At 37.9% G+C, this 18,516-nt stretch overlaps 1 protein-coding gene and 1 long non-coding RNA gene across 3 annotated transcripts in view; one reads left to right on the forward strand and one right to left on the reverse strand.

Annotated features, from left to right (window-relative positions):
* Positions 1-12,247, reverse strand: part of LOC109458701 (uncharacterized) — a 256,457-nt gene extending 244,210 nt beyond the window's left edge. The window contains exon 1 of one of the 2 annotated variants that reach the window (XR_012497479.2): positions 12,084-12,247. This is a non-coding gene — a long non-coding RNA (uncharacterized LOC109458701). The remainder of the gene's footprint in view (positions 1-12,083) is intronic. The other variant, XR_016019616.1, reaches the window with a different exon arrangement.
* Positions 12,248-14,935: 2,688 nt separating this feature from the next.
* HNMT (histamine N-methyltransferase) overlaps positions 14,936-18,516 on the forward strand; it is a 35,640-nt gene continuing 32,059 nt past the window's right edge. Inside the window, exon 1 of the mRNA XM_074335751.2 lies at positions 14,936-15,161. Coding sequence (XP_074191852.2) covers positions 15,025-15,161 — 137 coding nt within the window. The 5' untranslated portion in view covers positions 14,936-15,024. The remainder of the gene's footprint in view (positions 15,162-18,516) is intronic.

The raw sequence follows: 18,516 nt of genomic DNA on the forward strand, positions 1-18,516 counted from the left end.
AAGATTACATAAGTTTTCAGTATCGCATCAGAATTTAACCACAAACCTATGATATAAGACTATACATGCGCCTGAGAGAAGAACCAACTTTTTCTTCCATAGGATAAACTAGTTTAGTTCATTTATATCCAGGAAAAAAACTCAACAACTAACTTAAAATTTCATGCTGACATTAATAGTAATAATGATTTCATCTCGCATGTATAGAATAACTTATAATGGTATAACATGACTTTAATTATTATACCTTTAAATTTATTACATCATGTGAGGCTTCCAGGTACCATATGAGGTTGACAGAAGAGTATTATTAGTTGTTCTATTTTACAGAAAAGGGAATTTAATTTTAGTAGAAATGAGGTATTCGTCCGGGTGATGTGGCTAAGAAGTGGCAGAAATATGATCTTTACTGGGTCTCCAGACCTCGGGGTACAAATTAAGCCGTACAAACTTTGAATGTTGGAGAAGAAGCAGGCAGTCCCTTTGGCTTACTCTACTCCTTGAATCTTCCGCCCAAGCCTGGAAGAACAGCTCTATCTTGGTATCCAGGGAGCTTAGAAAAAGTAACAGAATTTTGTAGAGAGTAAAGAACATCTTCTCTGTCATCCAAATGTAGTTTCCCAACTTATATTTTTTGGGAGGCAGCAGAAACCCTTTTTCATAAGACTACGTTAAGTTGAGCGGCTTTGGTTGAAGGAGACAGAGAACCCAGAGAACTGCAGGCTTGGCTAACTTGGTCTTCTCCGTATTGCTCCTGAGGTCCCTGCAGGACCATAAGATTCCAAGAAAAACAGTCCTAAAGAAGAAAGCATGTTTAGTATTCAAGATCCCTCTACAGCAACAGAAACTGTGTCTAGCTGATCTAGGCAGAGAAGGCATTTATTTACTTTAATACTTTGAAGGATTTTGATTCTCTCAGGGAGACCTGGGGAAGGGGATCTGGGGGCTGCTTGTCAGAAACAAGCTTGAAATGATGCCCCGAAATTGACGTGATGAGGCTATTGCTGCTGCTGCTGAAACTGATGCTGCAGTGACCTGTTCGCACTGTTGCCCAAGAAAAGTCATTTTTGGTGTCACAGCCACTAACAGCACAGAGTTCCCTGTGGCCTCAGTGTACCAGTGTGTCCAGTTCCCATTCAAAATCTAGGGCTGGAGCATCTGATGTAAGAAGCCTCATTCTCAGGCTCTCATGCCCTTTCTCTAGCTTGAAGGGAGGCTGGGGAACCTGGGGAAAGGTGCTGCCTCCACCACAACTCAGCAGGTGGAGGATCCCCTGAGCACAGGGCCCAGGTCCAGATGCTGGACAGCCAACACAAGGGACCAATGCATCTTAAACCTTGGGTTCACGTTCATCATTCTCAAACCTGGCTGCACAGATCAATTACCTGAGGAGCTTTGAGGACGCGTGAAGTGACAAAATACCACAGAGACCAATTGAATCTGAATCTCCAGAGGTGGGGCTCCGGCATACAGGCACTGATTTCAGTCTGTACTGGGGATTCTAATACTCAGTGAAGAGAAAACCACTGGCCACAATGGTCTCTCTTCCAGCTTTGATATTTTTAGGATCCCATTACAACAAACCTAGTGCTCTTTCCACAACATATTGCACATTTTACTTCTCAGGAAATCAAGTTTCTTACATTAAAATGGAGGAAAACACAGGGATAATCATTCCAATATTTGCCTTCCAGCATCCCCAAGTTTCGAAAGAGGAAACCTTTCTCCTCATTCTTAAGATAGAAAAGTGGCTTTATATTCTCTCCCTGCTGCATGCACCCCTGGTGGGCTGCCCATGTATCTAGAACTGTCTCACACGACACTAGTCTTCCTACCGCACAAAGTGAGGAATGAAAAGGAGGGAGGAAAAGTCTCTGGCTTAACAAGGGAAGGCAGTATGGATTTTCTGGAACATAGCTATGTGCACTCCATAGCAGTCCAGTCCTTTTATTAATTTAACTGATACCGTGTCAGGAACTGTGAGAGCCACTGGAGATATATACACAGATCCAACCATGGCTCAAACACACTATTCCTTGTCCCCTTGGCATTTCAGCCTAATGAAGGAGATTTTTATAAATGCTTTGAAGGAAAAGATCTAAGCTATATCAGAAAATAACAGGCTGGAGGGGTCTAAGAAGACTTATGTGCAGGGACCATCCCTCTTCTGAAATTACTTTCAGGTATCGTTTGATGAGTTAATGTGGTCAAATCAGATCTGGAATGGAGCCACCAACGCTGTTCATGTTTTTCCTTAAGTCAAAGGCAATTTCTTTTCCTCTATTTGAAAACAGGAGATTAAACAACCAGATGGGCATTTGCTCAAATGGTTTGCTATTTATACTTTGAAGTGTATTTAGAAATACTGAATCCACTACAGAAAACAAAACACACAACATTTGGCAAAACCAAAATCCCTTGAGGAAATTTCTCAGGAAGTGCTGGGGGCCATCTTTTTTGAACTATGTTTGGTTAATAGGACTATATCTTTGCTTTTGTAGTTAGCCTTATTAAATCATTTGTGGAACAAGGCACAGAATAAATAAAGATATTTATCTGCAGTTAATCACCTTCTGCCTCATGAGGGAAGTCCTGTCTGACACGTTCATCCTGGAATTGGTCAAATCTCTCTCTTTCAACACATGGGAAATGAGATCCCAGGCACTATTTCCTGGGCTTGGATTTTCAATTTGATGCTGCCTGTTGTGAAGGTGGCCTCTGATTGAGAGAACACTGCTTTAGTGTGAGCTACCAATTTCTGTAGCTTTGCTAGACCAAATTAAAAGAATAAGAATGAACCCATCAACATAGAATTAGCTGCAGCACCATCCCCAATAGGCAAGCCCACAGTAGGGATTGCTGCCTTGCTTCCTACCCACCCCCTCTGGGCAACCACTGGCAAGGATTTTACTGGGTGTGACACTGTGTCAGTAGCTTTGGACTCACATTGGCAGAAGCTACATGGGTTGTAGACTGAAGCCAGTGCTTAACACCAGGAATCCTAGCTCAAGCACAAGCTTTCCACATACTAGCCCCCGACCATGGGCAACTCATTGTTCTAGGACACAGTGTTCTCACCTATAAAATGGACATGATCCCTTCCTATGTTAGTGAGTTGAGGAAGTATTTAAGGAGCTAGTCTAAGATTATTGCAAATTATAACACACTTTACAAATGTAAGGTAAGATTAGTGTATCTTTCTCTTCATTCCTTCACTATTCTCCCCTTTCAGACTCACAGCAATCTTGCAAAGAAAAGAAAAAAAGGAGCCACACACCACCAACTCCACCCCCTCCCAACATCCACCAACTTTCTGTGTGAAGCTTTTCCATCAGCACATTTCTCCCACCATCAGCGTATTCTTTCCCAGGTCTGAATTCTTTTCATCACCATAATTAATTTGAGATCTTGGTTCCCAAAGTTTTGTTTTTGTTTGTTTGTTTTGGAAAAGAAATCAGAACATCATAGCAAAACCTGAGAAAGAGAGGAAACTAAGGGAAGATGGGAGGGAAGGCGGCTTTAAAATAGTAATTAGAGCTTTAAAATGAAATTACTTTCAGGTATTGTTTGATGAAGTTAATATGGTCCGATCAGATCTGGAATGGAGTCACCAACACTCTTTCATGTTTTTCTTCAAGTCAAAGGCAACTTCTTTTTCTCTATTTAAAAAAAGGAGATTAAACAACCAGATGGGCATTTGCTCAACTGGTTTGCTATTTACACTTTGAAACGTATTGGGGAGGTGGAGAAATACCAGTTAGATGTCAAGTCTACTGGTGGACACATATAACAGAAAGTAAACTGACACACTTTTAAAAAATGTATAAGTTGATAATGATTGTTTGTTTATTTTTAAATTTACATACAGTAAAATTCTCTCCTTGTGGCATGTTGTTCTGGGAGTTTTGACAAATGCTACCACCAGCCTCAGAATACAAAAGAGATCCATCACTCCAAAAATACTCCCTTTTGCTGCTCCTTTGTGGTCTAACCCTCCCCTGACCTTGAACTCTGGCAATCACTGATCAGCTTTCTGTCCCTACCAGAATCTTAAAATTGGAAATGAGAATTTCCTATCTGGGTGGTAAATGTGGTTTTCGTCTTATCTTAGCATTGCCCTTGGTCTGGATTTTTGTTGTACTATAGCTCATAGTAACAAAGTTCAAAGAAGAGCTATGGTTTTCCAAGCATTCCTATCATTGTTTTGGCAAATGCTCTCCTGTCTGGATGCCAGAGAAAGGTCCTGGGGGTGGGGATATATTGTGTTAGCAAAAATGAGCAAGATCTCACAGAAAGGCCATTTTCAGCACAGAATTGCAACCCTGGTTCAAAATTAGAATTGCTTCTCAGTGAGAAACAGCCTTTATTAAAGTAAGTACACATTCTTTCAGGAGAATCCCAGGTTTGATATAACTTTAATTAAGTTTCTCAAAAGCTGGAGCTCATCCATTCTTCCCTCTGTCTGCCATCTAGGAGCAGTGTATTCACTGACACCTTGCTTTGAATTCTAATTCCAATTTGAGTTTTTGTACATAATTTGGTTCTTTCTATGGCTTTTCTAAAATTATTTGCTTAAATATTATCAATATCTACCTCCCCTCTCCCTCCATTTTCACCATGGAAATCTCTCTGGATACGGCTATTAAGGAGTTTGAGCTATCGCTTGGCAATACTAGATTGCAGTCAGTATTTTAAAACCAAATTAAACAAAATGAATTCCCTAAACAAATTAAATTGCAATATACATTCATTTCTTATCCTGACTAGAGATAAAAAGGTGATACAATGAACCTTAGGATAAAGACTCCAGCAGCAATATTATGAAAAACAGATGAGCTTTTGTGTTTATTTGACTAGTGAAAGGCCCAAAACTTTTCTGTGAAAAATTTTAGCCAACTTTGAAATACCATCCAGCGTTTCCTTTGGCATCCAAACTAAAAGTAGACTATAAAACAGAGCAGGCCTTTGTGAGAGGGAAAAACCACTCTGTGACCTTTTTTTTGGGGGGTGGGGGTGGGGGTGGGGGCTGAAGGTTCAGAGGCAAGATAACCCACATGTGTAGTCAGAATTCCTGAATGCATAGTTCCCGAAGTTACCAAGTTACTTCCACATAGTTTCACCATCTTTGACCTAATCTGCATTTCATTGTTGCTAGAAGTATACCAATGGAAGTAATTATTTGGACTAGCGGAATAGAGAGGGTTTATATGCACTTTATATACATTATACTTCATCCTTTAATAATCTGTTTATTGACTGCAAATTTCACTTCACTGCACAAAATGCATTCAGAATTGATACCTCTGAAAAGAAACAGCAATTGTGTTTATGGGAGGCCACCTTCTAGCTACTTAAACTGGCTGGCCCAATGTATAATATCTGATTATAGAAAATCCTGGGAAAGGGGCTAGCTCTTCAGGTGCTATCAGTATCAATAACAACTCTTAGAGGCCTATATAAATGATAAAAACATACATTTATATATATATATATGCTTTTTAATCAGCTATATTTATAAACAGATTAATTATTTTCTGTCTGAGAGCATATGGGTAATTACTATGATCTCCTTGTTTTCCAAATAGTTAATGCATTATGATGATATAAGCTATGCTTAAAAATGGAAAATAGCTTTGAATTTAGGGAAGGAGTGGTATCAAAGAGTCAGAAAGTGAATTATACAAAGTGCCAAATTTCTGAGAAGTGGCATCCTGCTTCCAATGTGAAATATTAGCCATATCTCTGAATAATGGATTTAAACTCACGCAATCTTAGAATTTTAGCACTGGAAAGTCTGTGATTATCAGACTATCATTCAGCACGTAATATGTTCTAGGTGTTTTGTTTTATACTTTTTTTTTAAAATTTAACCCTGACAATAAATTAATATAGTGACACTTGTGCTGGTCATTGCTTATTTGCTGTCAGATCCATTTCTGCTCTGGTCCTTCCCCTGCTCTGTTCCATACTGCAGGGCAGTGAACCCTGTAAGTCACACTGCCCGAGCTTTCTTGCCAAGTGGTTTTTCAGTTAGGTTTAGCAAGGGTAAAACTGGCGAAGATGAGAGGGTAGGAAGAAGGAATGTGCTGGGTATTTCTGCCCAGTCCCTTCAGTCACCTTCAAGAGTGGCTGTGTCCCTTCCATTGTTCAAACTCTTACTAGGCATCCCAGGCTCCAGAGCTTTGATAACGCCATGTGTCCTTACCCCTCCAGCCCCATGGGTGGGAGGAGCTTCCTGGTGGGTTGCCTCACCATCTCTTGTTTGTCCTTTCAGCTCTCCCAGTACATTCATAATTAGTTCCCAAAATAAAACCTCCCTCTGGACCAGCTGACATGGCTTCTGCCATTTGGACTGGAACCTGGCTAATGAAGCATTTTTATCTTCATCCTATAAATGAAGGAACTGAAGGTTACAGAAGTTTGTCTTATACATGAGAGATTACTCTATGCTAGATACTATGCTGAATACTTTATACACCATATTTCATTTAATCCCCACAAAAATATTATGAGGTAGATATTATTATTCCTATTTCGCAGATAAGAAAATGAGGCTCAGGGAACATAAATAATCTGCCAAATGTCATACCAGTTAGTGGCAGACTTAGGAGTTATGCTGAGATCAGTCTCTAGATCACAGCAAGGGTACAAACAACTAAGATACTCTGGGAGAGGGAACCACCTCTTCCAGAGTTTGATTGGTCAAATCTTTTTGGAAGTTTATGCCAGAATAGAGAAAGGAGGCCTCTGTTACATTATAACAACTCAATCAGTTTACAAGAAGGTTCAAGGCCACCTCAGCTGCTTTGCCAATAACCACAGGACAAAAATCAGTAATGCGCTGCTAACTGTTTAACAGACTGCCCTCCAGGGAAAAAAAGTCCTCATTCATAGCATCTGCCAATTTCCATAGTGTAAATATTCCCACCATGGCTGATTTCAAGCTACTAAATACATACACACACACACACACACACACACACACACACACACACACACACACACGAGACTCATCTAGAATATATAAAGAAATCTTATAGAAATCAGTAAGAAAATAAACAAATACTACAGCTTAAAAAATGGATGAAAAACTTTAACTGGTCTGTCATAAAAGTCTATATACCTTTTATGGCCCACGAGTATTTGAAAACACACTCAAAATCATTATTCACAGGAAAATGAAAATTAAAACCACAAACAGATACTGTGGCAGAAACCCCAGAAGGAATAAAGCAAAAGTGGCAATACCAAGAACTGATGATGTGAAGCAACTAATATCCTTGTATTTTGCTGGTGAATGTGGACATTTACATTTGGGTCCCATGGAAATGTGTATCCTTTTAGGCTCTGGATGATGCACAGGCAAGTTTTCCCACATGAGAGAACATTTTAGTCCAGCGTATACCTGAGCACATGTCTTTGCAGCAAATGCCAGGAAAGTTCAGTTACCATTACCATTCTCTTTATAAAAATTTATCTTACATGAACCCTTAACCTTCACCAGTTCCCTAATTCAACATGAGACCTCTTCTTAGCATCACTGAGTCAATAACTGAGAGAATCTATATCATGGATTCAGGCAAAGTTTGTTGGATGAATTGTATTATTTCATGTTTTTTGTTTGTTTGTTCATTTGTTTGTCTTTTGATAACTGTTCACTTCCTGATAATTTATCTGGTTCCAAATACTTATCAACCTCTATTTTTGGAAGGGAATCTAGAACTTTCCAGTGACTTTTAAAATTTTTTTTTTATTATTAAATAGGAACTAAGTTCTCAGACTATTTCTTCTTTGCCTTATCTCATTACTTGTTCCTACTCTTAACATTTCATACAAGCTTTATATCTCTAGAATATCACTGGTTACTCTTCTATAGCTTTTAACATGATTTGTCTACCCATCCACCCTCTGCCCTGTCAACTAATCATTCCTCAAATATTTCTTCTGCATTACTTCATTTGGTTTGTTTCCTCTCAGACTGGGTATTTTGGGCCTTTTGCTCTGTTCTAAGTTAATTAAAACAAAACCATTAAAAACACCATGTTAAAGTGCAATTGAAACAGCTATGCCATTAAAACAATAAGACATATGGCATTATTAGCAGTTGTGTGAGCTTAAGCCACTTACATTGATAAACTGTGGTTAATGACATTTTATGTAAAGGGGCTGTTTCCCCAGAGATGATCTTCAGGTTATCATTTATGATTTACTGAGTCTTTGGATACAACGCCTCTACTAGTTATGAATATATCTACTTTTTGTTTTAAAAACTCACAGTTAATTTATCTTTTTTAAAAGATGAAGACTAAGTATAATTTCAAGGAAACTTAACGATCATCTAGTCTACCTTCTTTCTCCATATTTATATACAGCTGGGTAGGAATGGGAAAGGGGAGAAGAAGTTTAGAGCAGTTACTTAATTTACCCAGTGTCGTTTATTGAGTATGAGGCTAAGCCTGTATAGCACTCAGGTCTCCTGGGCCTGTTTCTACACTTATAAGAAACTTAAGACAAATGTCCTATTGAACATAAGATTCCTGATATCTATCATATTTGCGTGAAATTACCAGTCTAATCAAGCTCTAAAATTTTATATACAGTAGTCTCCCTTATTTGCGGTTTCACTTTACGCAATTTCAGTTACCTGCAGTCAACCATTATCTGAAAATATTAAATGGAAAATTCCAGAAATAAACAATTCATAAGTTTTAAATTGCACACCATTCTGAGTAGCTTGATGAAATCTCACACCATCCCGCTCCATCCTCCCCAGGATGTGAATCATGTCTTTGTCCAGTGTATCCATGTTGCATATTGTACCCACTGGTTAGTCACCTATTTTACTATTACTTAGTAGCCGTCTATTTCACTATTATACTTGCTCATCTCTTGCTGTGTCTAATTTATAAACTGAACTTTATCATAGGTTGGTATGTATAGACAAAAACATAGTATATATGGGTTTCAGGCATCCACTGGAGTCTTGGAACATATCCCCCATGGATAAGGGGGTCTACTATACTATGATTTCAAACCTCCCTTCAAGACTACAGGTGAGTCAACCTATTGCTAAGTTTCAAACAAACCAGCACATTAAGTGAACTAATCAATTTGTATAAAATAACTTCCTCCTTCCTTTCTTGTCAAGAAAAAATAAAATGAGACTCTTCTAACTATTTGATTAAGATAATTTAACAATAGTGCCTATTTCATATACATATATGTTATGCTATGGGCATATAATTAAAGATACAAAGCCAGGCCAATAAGAACAATGTTCAGAAGACTAGAGACCAGGGTAAATGAAGATAGCTGAACGATGCTATGTACAATAAAATGGGTCCTTAGGATTTTTCTATTTATTCTTCTCTTTTGTTCATTTGTCCATTTTTTGGTATAGTAGATACAGAGCAATATGAACAAACAAGGGAAACCCTATACTTTTTGACCTAGCATGAATAGTATTACAGTCATCCCTAGGTATCTTGGGACATTGGTTCCAAGACACCCTGGGGATACCAAAATCCACAAATGGTCAAAATAGCATATTATTATAGGGTATTATATATAATATGCTGTTAAATAGCATATTATATAAAATAGCATATTAGTTGCATATAATCTATATTTGCATATAGGCTATAGCAGGGTATGCCTACATATCACTTCATTCAAATGGTTTCAGCATAGTGCTTGGTGCATGGCAAATTCAAGTTTTGCTTTATAACTTTCTGAGATTTTTCCCCCCAAATATTTTCAATCAGTGGTTGGTTGAATCGGCGAATGCAAAACCTACAGAAACAAAGGGCCAATTATATATCAATAGGTGATCAGAAGCATACAGAATTACTCCATTTTTAATTTGTTCCAGTCTTTTCTGGAAAATAATCTTCATGTTGGAAAGTGATGAGAGATAATATAATGTAACTTAAAATATAAAAAATTCCATAGAGTTAAAAATATATATATTTGAATCCATAATCTTTTCACATGACTTATATGATCTTATACAACTTATTTCCTCTGAGTCTTGCTTGATGATATCAATAGTTCGATTCCCAGAGGGTTAGGAGTATTAAATGAGATAATGTATGGAATGCACTCTGACACAGTAAAAGCTTAATAAACGGTAGGTAACAGAGGAAAGAAGCCCAAACAGGTAAGATAATATCTAAGAATTCTAAATTAGACAATCTCCCAAGGCCTAGAAGAATCACATGCCAAAGTACTATAATAATTTATAAAAGCAATACTGATGTTATTGCCAGTAACCTCCAAGCAGTCTTGGCAAACGATCGATCTGCTAGATCATTGCTCCAATTTTCAAAAAAGAGGGTAAAAGAGGATTCTCAAAATTGAGTAATTCCAACCACCCCGCTAGATGTTTTAATCCCCATGGACATTAGGAATGCATTATGGGTTATGAAACAGATATTCTATATGCAATTTTAAAAGGAAGGTCTGATTGCTGAAACCAGCAGTCAAGTAAAAATTATGATGAAAGCAACAAGAGTTCCTCTTTTTCTTTTTAAAGGGGCCAAAGACTAATCAAAGAAATGCCACAGACATAGTGTATCTTCATTTCAACATGTCGCAAAGGTTTCATGCAACTTTAATAGGTTAATGAGCATTATGAATATCCAGAAGCTATTAAATACAGTACTTTCTACATTATTTGACCATAAAACCCATTTTTGTAGCACACTTAGTAACATTGGAAAGAACTTGGGTTGGACAGAACATTGTTGGGAAACACTAGTTTAGTCTAAGCTCAACAGTAGCAGTCTATACTGTTTAAGCAACCTTTGGGATATTGTGTTTATTTCAAAACACCATTTTTTAAAGGAACCCTGACAAAGCAGAGTTTGCCCAAAGGAGTAGACCAGCATAATAGATTATATAAAGCTACACAGTGAAGGAAATAATTGGGAACTACCATGAACTATTTGTGTACCCTCAAAATTATATGTTGAAACTTTAACCCCCAATGTGATGGTATTAGGAGGTGGGGACCTTTGGAAGAGGATTAAATCATGAGGGTACAGCCCTCATGAATAAGATTAAGTGCTCTCACAAAAGAGATTTCAGAGAGCTTTTCTGCCCCTTTCAATATGTGAGGAAACAGTGAGAAAATGGCTAAGAACAGAAACAGACTCTCACCAGACACCGAACCTGCTGGCACCTTGATTTCAGACTTCCCAGCCTCCAGAACTATGAAAACTAAATGTTTGTTGTTTAAGCCATCCAGTCTATGTTTTGTTTGTTTGTTTGGTTGGTTTTTCTGGCTTTGTTTGTTTGTTTTTTAATAGCAGTCCGAATGGACTAAGAATTATGAAACTATGGAAGAGACACATTTGGGAGTAGGGCTGTCCTATGAGCCAATTCCAAATTTTCAATGGGTGGTATATTAGGAAGGAATTCAAATCATTCTATTTAGTTTAAGCAATCAGACATAGGAATACTACCTAAAAGTTATGGACGGGGGCAGATCTGGGCTGAATATAAAGACTTGTGAAAGCACTGGCCTTGGGATTTGATGGACTAGAATTACATGCCCAGGCCTGCTGGTGCCCAATCATGAGTCCTGGAGCGAAAGACCCAACCTCTCAGAATCTCAGTGTTCTCATCTGTAAAATAGGCAAGCTCACAGAGGTACTGCAAAGTGAAAATACTAAAATACTAAATTTGAAACGATCCACACAGTTCCTGGCACATAATAAGTACTCAATAAATGGAATTATAGTTGTATTAAAAACACTCAGAGTTGCCCAATAATGAGAAGGATGAAGAACATCTGATGGTGGAGGGCATCTCAATAGGGCAAGTGATCAAGCACAATTTTAACCATTTAAAATAACAGAAAGCCTACTGTGGGGGAAGCACACATCAGGGGAAATAGTTGTGATTCAGTTCCGGTCTTTATGAGCTACCAATCATATGGGGATCAGCAGGGCAGATAATGTAACCATGCAAAAACTTCACTTCTTTAAAATGACTTCTTCTCTTCTTCCTTCTTAATGCAAACTGGACTTGTCTAGTCTGATACCTAGCACTCTGACTCATTTCTTCTTTTCTGTCCTTACCCTTCCACCTTGGCACATACTGCACGTCCACTCCCTTAATCATCATGCCCTGAGGACATCAGATTCCGGTCAGCATCAGTCTTAGGAAGAAAGCCTCAGGTCTGTTGATCACAGAAACAGAGTTTTGGTCAAACTGAAGATAACATCTTAACCTCAGTTGTATTTCAGCTCCAGACCCATGAAGGAGGAATGACCCTACTGGCCACATCCCCTCGAAACCACTCAGAATGACACCAGGACTCACATCAGGACCTGACACAATCATCACTGTCTCCCACCCGAGCCCCTACCAATCAGTAGAGCCCATGACCCACCTCCCTTACCTATCAAGACTAATGATTTTTCACTTATTTAAGCTATCTTCTATAGGTCATCGGGGAACCACGTCTTAAGAGTGCTAGCTCATCTGTATCTCCAGGCTTAGCACCATTTCCTTAAATAAACCTGTATTTCTTTGCTGCAAACTCCTGTCCCTGTCTCACGGGCTTTAATGCATGCACGCAAACAAACTCTTTGAGTTTGGTAACAATAAGGCAAATATATTAATAAATTATAGCACAAGGACGAATGCTATCAAAATTGCAAGAGACTCAGAAGTTAAGAGCATGAGGGCTAATCTTTTTGAGGGAAATATGGAAGGCTTCATGGTAACACATGAAGAATGGGAAAATTTTCAGTGAGGTAAGAGGAGCATTATAGAAGAAAGAACTATTATGAGGACAGACTGTAGGCAGGAAAGCGTAGGGATATAGCCAGATAAGCAGTACAGTTTGAAACGATGCAACGGCAAGTCTAAAGGAAAATGGAACATCATCCAGATGATTTGGGGAAGGGGGGGCAGTCACAAAATAAATCTTGGACTTAACTTGGGAGACAGTGGGGACACGGTAAACATCTGAGGGGAGAGGAGTGACTTTATCAAAATTGTGCTTTAAAAAACTGAATTTGGTGGTGACAATAAAAAATTGGCTAGGATCTGCATCATTCCTAACAAAGGAAGGCCAGTAAGAAAAATAGCACAAGTGAAAAAAGAGAATCTTAAGTAGGTTGGAAGCAATGATAATGGAAAGGAAATGTTTAATGAGACTCACATGAAGGGCAAACTTGAAGAATATTTGACAAGCAAGGCAGGTGATAGACTGAGGAGAAGAGTGAGTCTTAGTTAAATGTAGGTTTTAGTAGGAACTTGTTAAGATAAGGTCAAGGATATTTCTTCTCAACAGAATAACACCCAATAGACCCTTAAAATATTTGTTTAGTGGCTGAATATATGAGTGATTTGGATTGAGTTCTAAAGAGAAGAGTCGAAGATGGTAACAGAAAAAACAAAAGCTTGGGGCATCAGTGTGAGGAAGGTGAGGTTGGTTGGATAGAGATTGGAGTTAAGTAGTGTTTGTATGGAGGCCTAGAAGCTAGATTAGGAGTTGGTCATTTAGGGTTCATGGGCCAAACCCAGCCCAGCACCGGTTTTTGTGCAGCCCAAGAACTAAAAGTAACTTTTATATTTTTAAATGATTTAAAAATATCCAAAGAGTCATATTTCATGACATGTGAAAATGATATGAAACTCAATTTTCAATGTCTATAAATAAAACAACTTTTTTGTTGTTTTATTATTGCAGAAGAGACCAGCCTGCACCTTACAGGAGCAATAATAATGTGCTAACCACTTTGTAAATGTTATCTATATAATTGTTATTTATTGTTCCCATTTGACTGATGAGCAAACTGAAGCTTTTGTTTCAGCCAAGGTCACACAATTCATTAGTGGCAGAGTCAGAAACGACACCCATATCAACGTGCCTTTCCAGACTTCCTTACCCTGGAATAAAAGCTCTAGCTCTAAAAGTAGTGAGACCACAAAATGCCTATAAAAGAGGGGTTCGGGGTGTGCTGAATGCTTAGAGGGCAGTTTTGGAACTGAATCAGAGGTAGAGAATGGTATAGGCAGACACATTTCTAAGAGATGTACACGAATTAACACACTTAATTCTCACAACTCTTCCATGAATTGGATACTATTATTAAAAATCCTATGTTGGATAAAGGATGGCTTCCTTAATGGCCCCGCCCGGTAAAAGGCCCAGGGTATGGAGATTCTAACACTCTGGGTCTTTTGATTGGTGATACCACTGGACCTCCAAAGGCTTATGAACCCTAAGTATCTGCGTATGATCCCACATTCAGAAGCACTTAGGAAAGCTTCCAATGGACTCAGCTTTTCCCCAGGTGCCCTTCATTCCTGCCATAAGGCTCTTCCTTCATCTCCCCCCATAGGCTTCTGAGACCTTCTAGCTAATAGTTCTCTGATGGCTTAATTTAAAGAGACTTTCTAACTCACAATGAATTAATCAGTAGTTGAAGAAATGCAGCAGATGAGTTTAAAGATGAACTGCTGAGGGATATGAAGGCATGAAACTCTCCTATAGAAAGCAGGGAGGTAAATGATAGTCTTATGTCAAAGATTTCAGCAGCTATAGGTATCAGAAAGCACTTGGCAGCTTTATAGCTGCCATGATTATTCCTGTATGTGTCACTTCTGGCCCTTAACGCAGCCCCTTTCCCACTTGGAACTTACTTGTGGCAGCTGCTGACAAAAACAGGAAGTGATTAGAATGTAGTTTGTTTTTTCAACTCTCTGAACTTTGAGTTTTGAAACAAGCTTCAGCAGAGGATTTACTGCCTGGCTCTACTACCTCCAATTCTTGTAAAAAAAAAAAACTGTGTAGGCGTTCAAGTATCAGTGTAAAACCCCACACAAAGACTGACTTAATATCGACCTTTGCACACTCGCCATTCCCTTGCATGTTAAATTCAAGCTAGCTTTTTTTTTTTTTGGATACAAATTGGTGGGGGTGGGGAGAGAAACAGGGAACCGGGAAGAGAAGGACAGGGGAAGTTAAACCTTCCCTCCCTCCCTCTCTTCCTCAGAAAACCAAATATGGCATCTTCCATGAGGAGTTTGTTTTCTGACCACAGCAGATATGTTGAATCCTTTCGGAGGTTTCTCAACAATTCCACGGAGCACCAGTGCATGCAGGAATTCCTGGACGAGAAGCTGCCAGGCATAATAGCAAGGTAACAAAAAAGGACGTTTTTGTCAAAGGGACCAGCCTCCCTGCTTTCTTTTCAGTGACAGATGAGTGGAGCCCAGCCCTGCAGGCTGGGCGAGGGGAAAAGAACCTGCTACTGATAGCAAACCAGGCTCCCGCCTCGCCCGCCCCCGCCCCAGGCCCCTTTTCCTGTGGTGCTTTAGTTAGACATTTGCTTTAAACATTCAAAGGTTCCTATTTGTGCAGCATTTCCAGCTGCATGGAGATAAGCTTTAACCATTTCAAGGCACAAATTCATGTTCATCTGGGAAAAGATTAGATGCAAACCTCTGAGCTCAGATTTTTCAGCCCTCCTCTAAATTGTGCATTCAAAAAAGTCCCAAGTGGAGTCTAATATTCTTTTCATTAGAATCAAATATAATTACCAAATACTATTTGCCCCTGAGGATTGAGCGGGTACCTCTCAGTTCTAATATCCATTTAAATTCATTTTCCTTATCCATTACTATTGTTATCACACTCCAAAATAAAATAAAATGAAAATTGTCTTTTCCATTCAACTTAATATTACCAATGTGGCCCTAAAAAATGCATTTTCCCATTATCAGTGAAACTCACTAGTTCCTATCCTTCTTGCAGACTACTTTTTTTGGTGATTAATGTGTTCAATTTGTGCCAGGGCTGATAAGCATTATGAGAGTAACAGATTCCACATGCTAAAGATAATCAAATCACTTATCTAGGGGTGGATTGCTGTAACTTACTCTGCTTCAGGAAATAATGATGGGAAACTAGTAGGAAGAAATGAGTGACTGTAGATCCAATTTGCAACAGCAAAAGAACTGATATTTTATCTTTTGCTGGCTTTCTCTCTCACAGGCTTGAAAGTCTCTCACCAGGATAGTACAGTACTTCTGCCTGACCACAGCAGACATTGTTGGATGTGTATGGAATTATTTCCCTTTCTGTTTTTCATGGTTCAGTTTTTAGATGTGTTTCTTCTCAACTTAAAAAATGTTTTCAATTATAGTTGACATACAATTTATGTGTTTTTTAAAACTAGAGTATTATATAACTTATTAATAATTAAAAAGTAATAATAATGCAAAAATCAAAGCAGGCAGCAAACTTCTTATCCGGAAACTAATTATAGTTTACTCTTTCGGGTCTTTTTGTTCACTTCTAAAATTAAAGGTAATGAGTTAATTTCTGAGTTCTTTTGCAGAACTATATATCTGTGTTCATGTCTATAGCTTATCCATGTACTTGGTTTTCTTTAGCCATCAGTTTGGTTTGAAGAAACACCATGGATGGATATAACATAATAAATGATGACCCCCCATCTTCAAGGTGTATACAATCTAATTGGAAATATTGAATGTAGAATTTGTTCTGAAGAACTTCCAAAGGCATAACTAATTTTGCATTATAATTAGGAATGATCTACATCAAAGTATCATTTATTCAAAAAGTAATTTTTTTCCTGAAGGTGATGTTTGGAATGAGAGTTAGCTGAAGCACCTTCAAATTGCTGCTTAAAGTTTTTTCTAAGTTACATGTAGGCGATATGCCTGCCTAATTTTTTATTCCAACAATTTTTTTGAAGGTCAAATGGTTCTAAAAAGCTTATAACAACAACAGCAACAAAAACACTGGTTCCATGCCCTACCCAATCCCATCCCTGACTCCCACTCTCCAGAAGCAACTACTTTCAACACTCAAATCTTTTAGTTGTTTTTTATGGAATTTTCTATCGTAATTCTAAATAACATGTTATTCTTCTCTAAGTTTATTGTATTAAAATAGCTAAATAAACATGCACATTTCCTCCTTTATCATGTGAATGTATTTCAAAATTTTTGTATAGATAATTTGAGTGTTATATCATTTTACCTCTATACATATTATTTATAATTGAACAATACACTATACTACAATTACATTCCCTTTTATGTACTTTTTGTTGTTTTACCTAGAGTTAACTATTGTTTTAATTTTAGCTTCTTCGTAGTTTTCTATGTACCTATCATTATTTATACCTCAACAAGCAGAAGTATTAATCTCCTCTCAATATAGTCCAACAAATCAAGTAGGCTGTTAATTTTTCCTAGGGGAACATCTTTTCTTGTGTTCTCTGTTCTTTTTTCCCCAGTCTGTGGTGATTTGCCCTTGGCCTGCTATACAATTATAGATAAGGGAATTTATTTCATGTTCTAGAAATTCTCTTCTCCTCTCTCTAGTATTGGATTCCCTGATTCTGGGACTTAGGCCCTTCTTTTCTTGGTTTCCTTTGTCTTGGCTTTTTTTCTTTTTTTTCTTTTTTTTCTTTCTTTTTTTCTTCAATTAATCGTTTAACAGCTTCCCAAGAAAAATTTACATGGGAGGTAAACTTTTTGAGTCTTTGTATATTTAAAAATGCCTTCACTCCATGCTCATCTTTGTTTGGTGGTTTGACTAGGTATAAGACTATGCTGAAATGATTTTATATCAGAGATTTAAAGGTATCCTTCCATTGTTTTTTAGCTACTAGAGTTATTGTTGAGAAATCCAGTACCATTCAAATTTATCATCTTTGGCTTATGACCTTTTTATTGTTTTTTTTTTGTTTTTGTTTTTCCTACGTAGAAGCTTTTAGGATCTTCTCTATCTAGTATTATAAAATTTTAAGATAATGGGTTGTGGTGTGGGTCCTTTTCACCCATTTTTGTTGGTATTGCCTGCGCCATTTCAATGGACCTTTAGATCCTTCAAGGAAACTTCGGTATTTTTCACTCATTCCTCCCCTCTCTTTTTTTTCTTTCTGGAACTTGTATTCATCAAACACCAGTCCTTCTGAATTGATTCCTTAATTTTCTTGTATTTCCAATTTTCTGTATTTTTTTCTTTTAGCTCTTCTGTTAATTTTTTGCTATTATATTTTTAGTTTCCAAATGTTATATTTTTATAGCATCCTGTTCACATCCTGTTCACCTTTCAAACGTGTAGTTCCTTCTTTTATCTGTTATAAAATTGCCCATTTTTCTCTGCATGTTGAATTCTGTTTTTGTTTCTTTTGGTCTCTGTCTCTCATGTTAGGAGAGCTCCCCAGCTATTTGATTAGACTTGGTTGTCCATCCAATCAAATAATGAGGCTCTCAAAAGTGATTCAGATCCTCCTTGTGTATGTAAGGGAAAAGTTTGTTGAGTGGATAGCTCATTGTTGCAATTGGATGTGGACTCAGCTGTTTGTTGGGAGATTCTCAGGTGTCAATATATGCAAGTTTACTCCCTGAGATAGCTTGTTTTTCTAGGGAAGACTTCTTCAGTCCCCTATCTGGAAGTGAAGAGTGGGATGGGGAGAGTTACAGTATGTAGCTGTAAATAGTAAATGTTTTTGCTGT

The sequence above is a fragment of the Rhinolophus sinicus genome, chromosome 17 (assembly GCF_057876585.1).
Source record: "Rhinolophus sinicus isolate RSI-liver-muscle chromosome 17, RSI-T2T, whole genome shotgun sequence".
Lineage (NCBI taxonomy): Eukaryota > Metazoa > Chordata > Mammalia > Chiroptera > Rhinolophidae > Rhinolophus > Rhinolophus sinicus.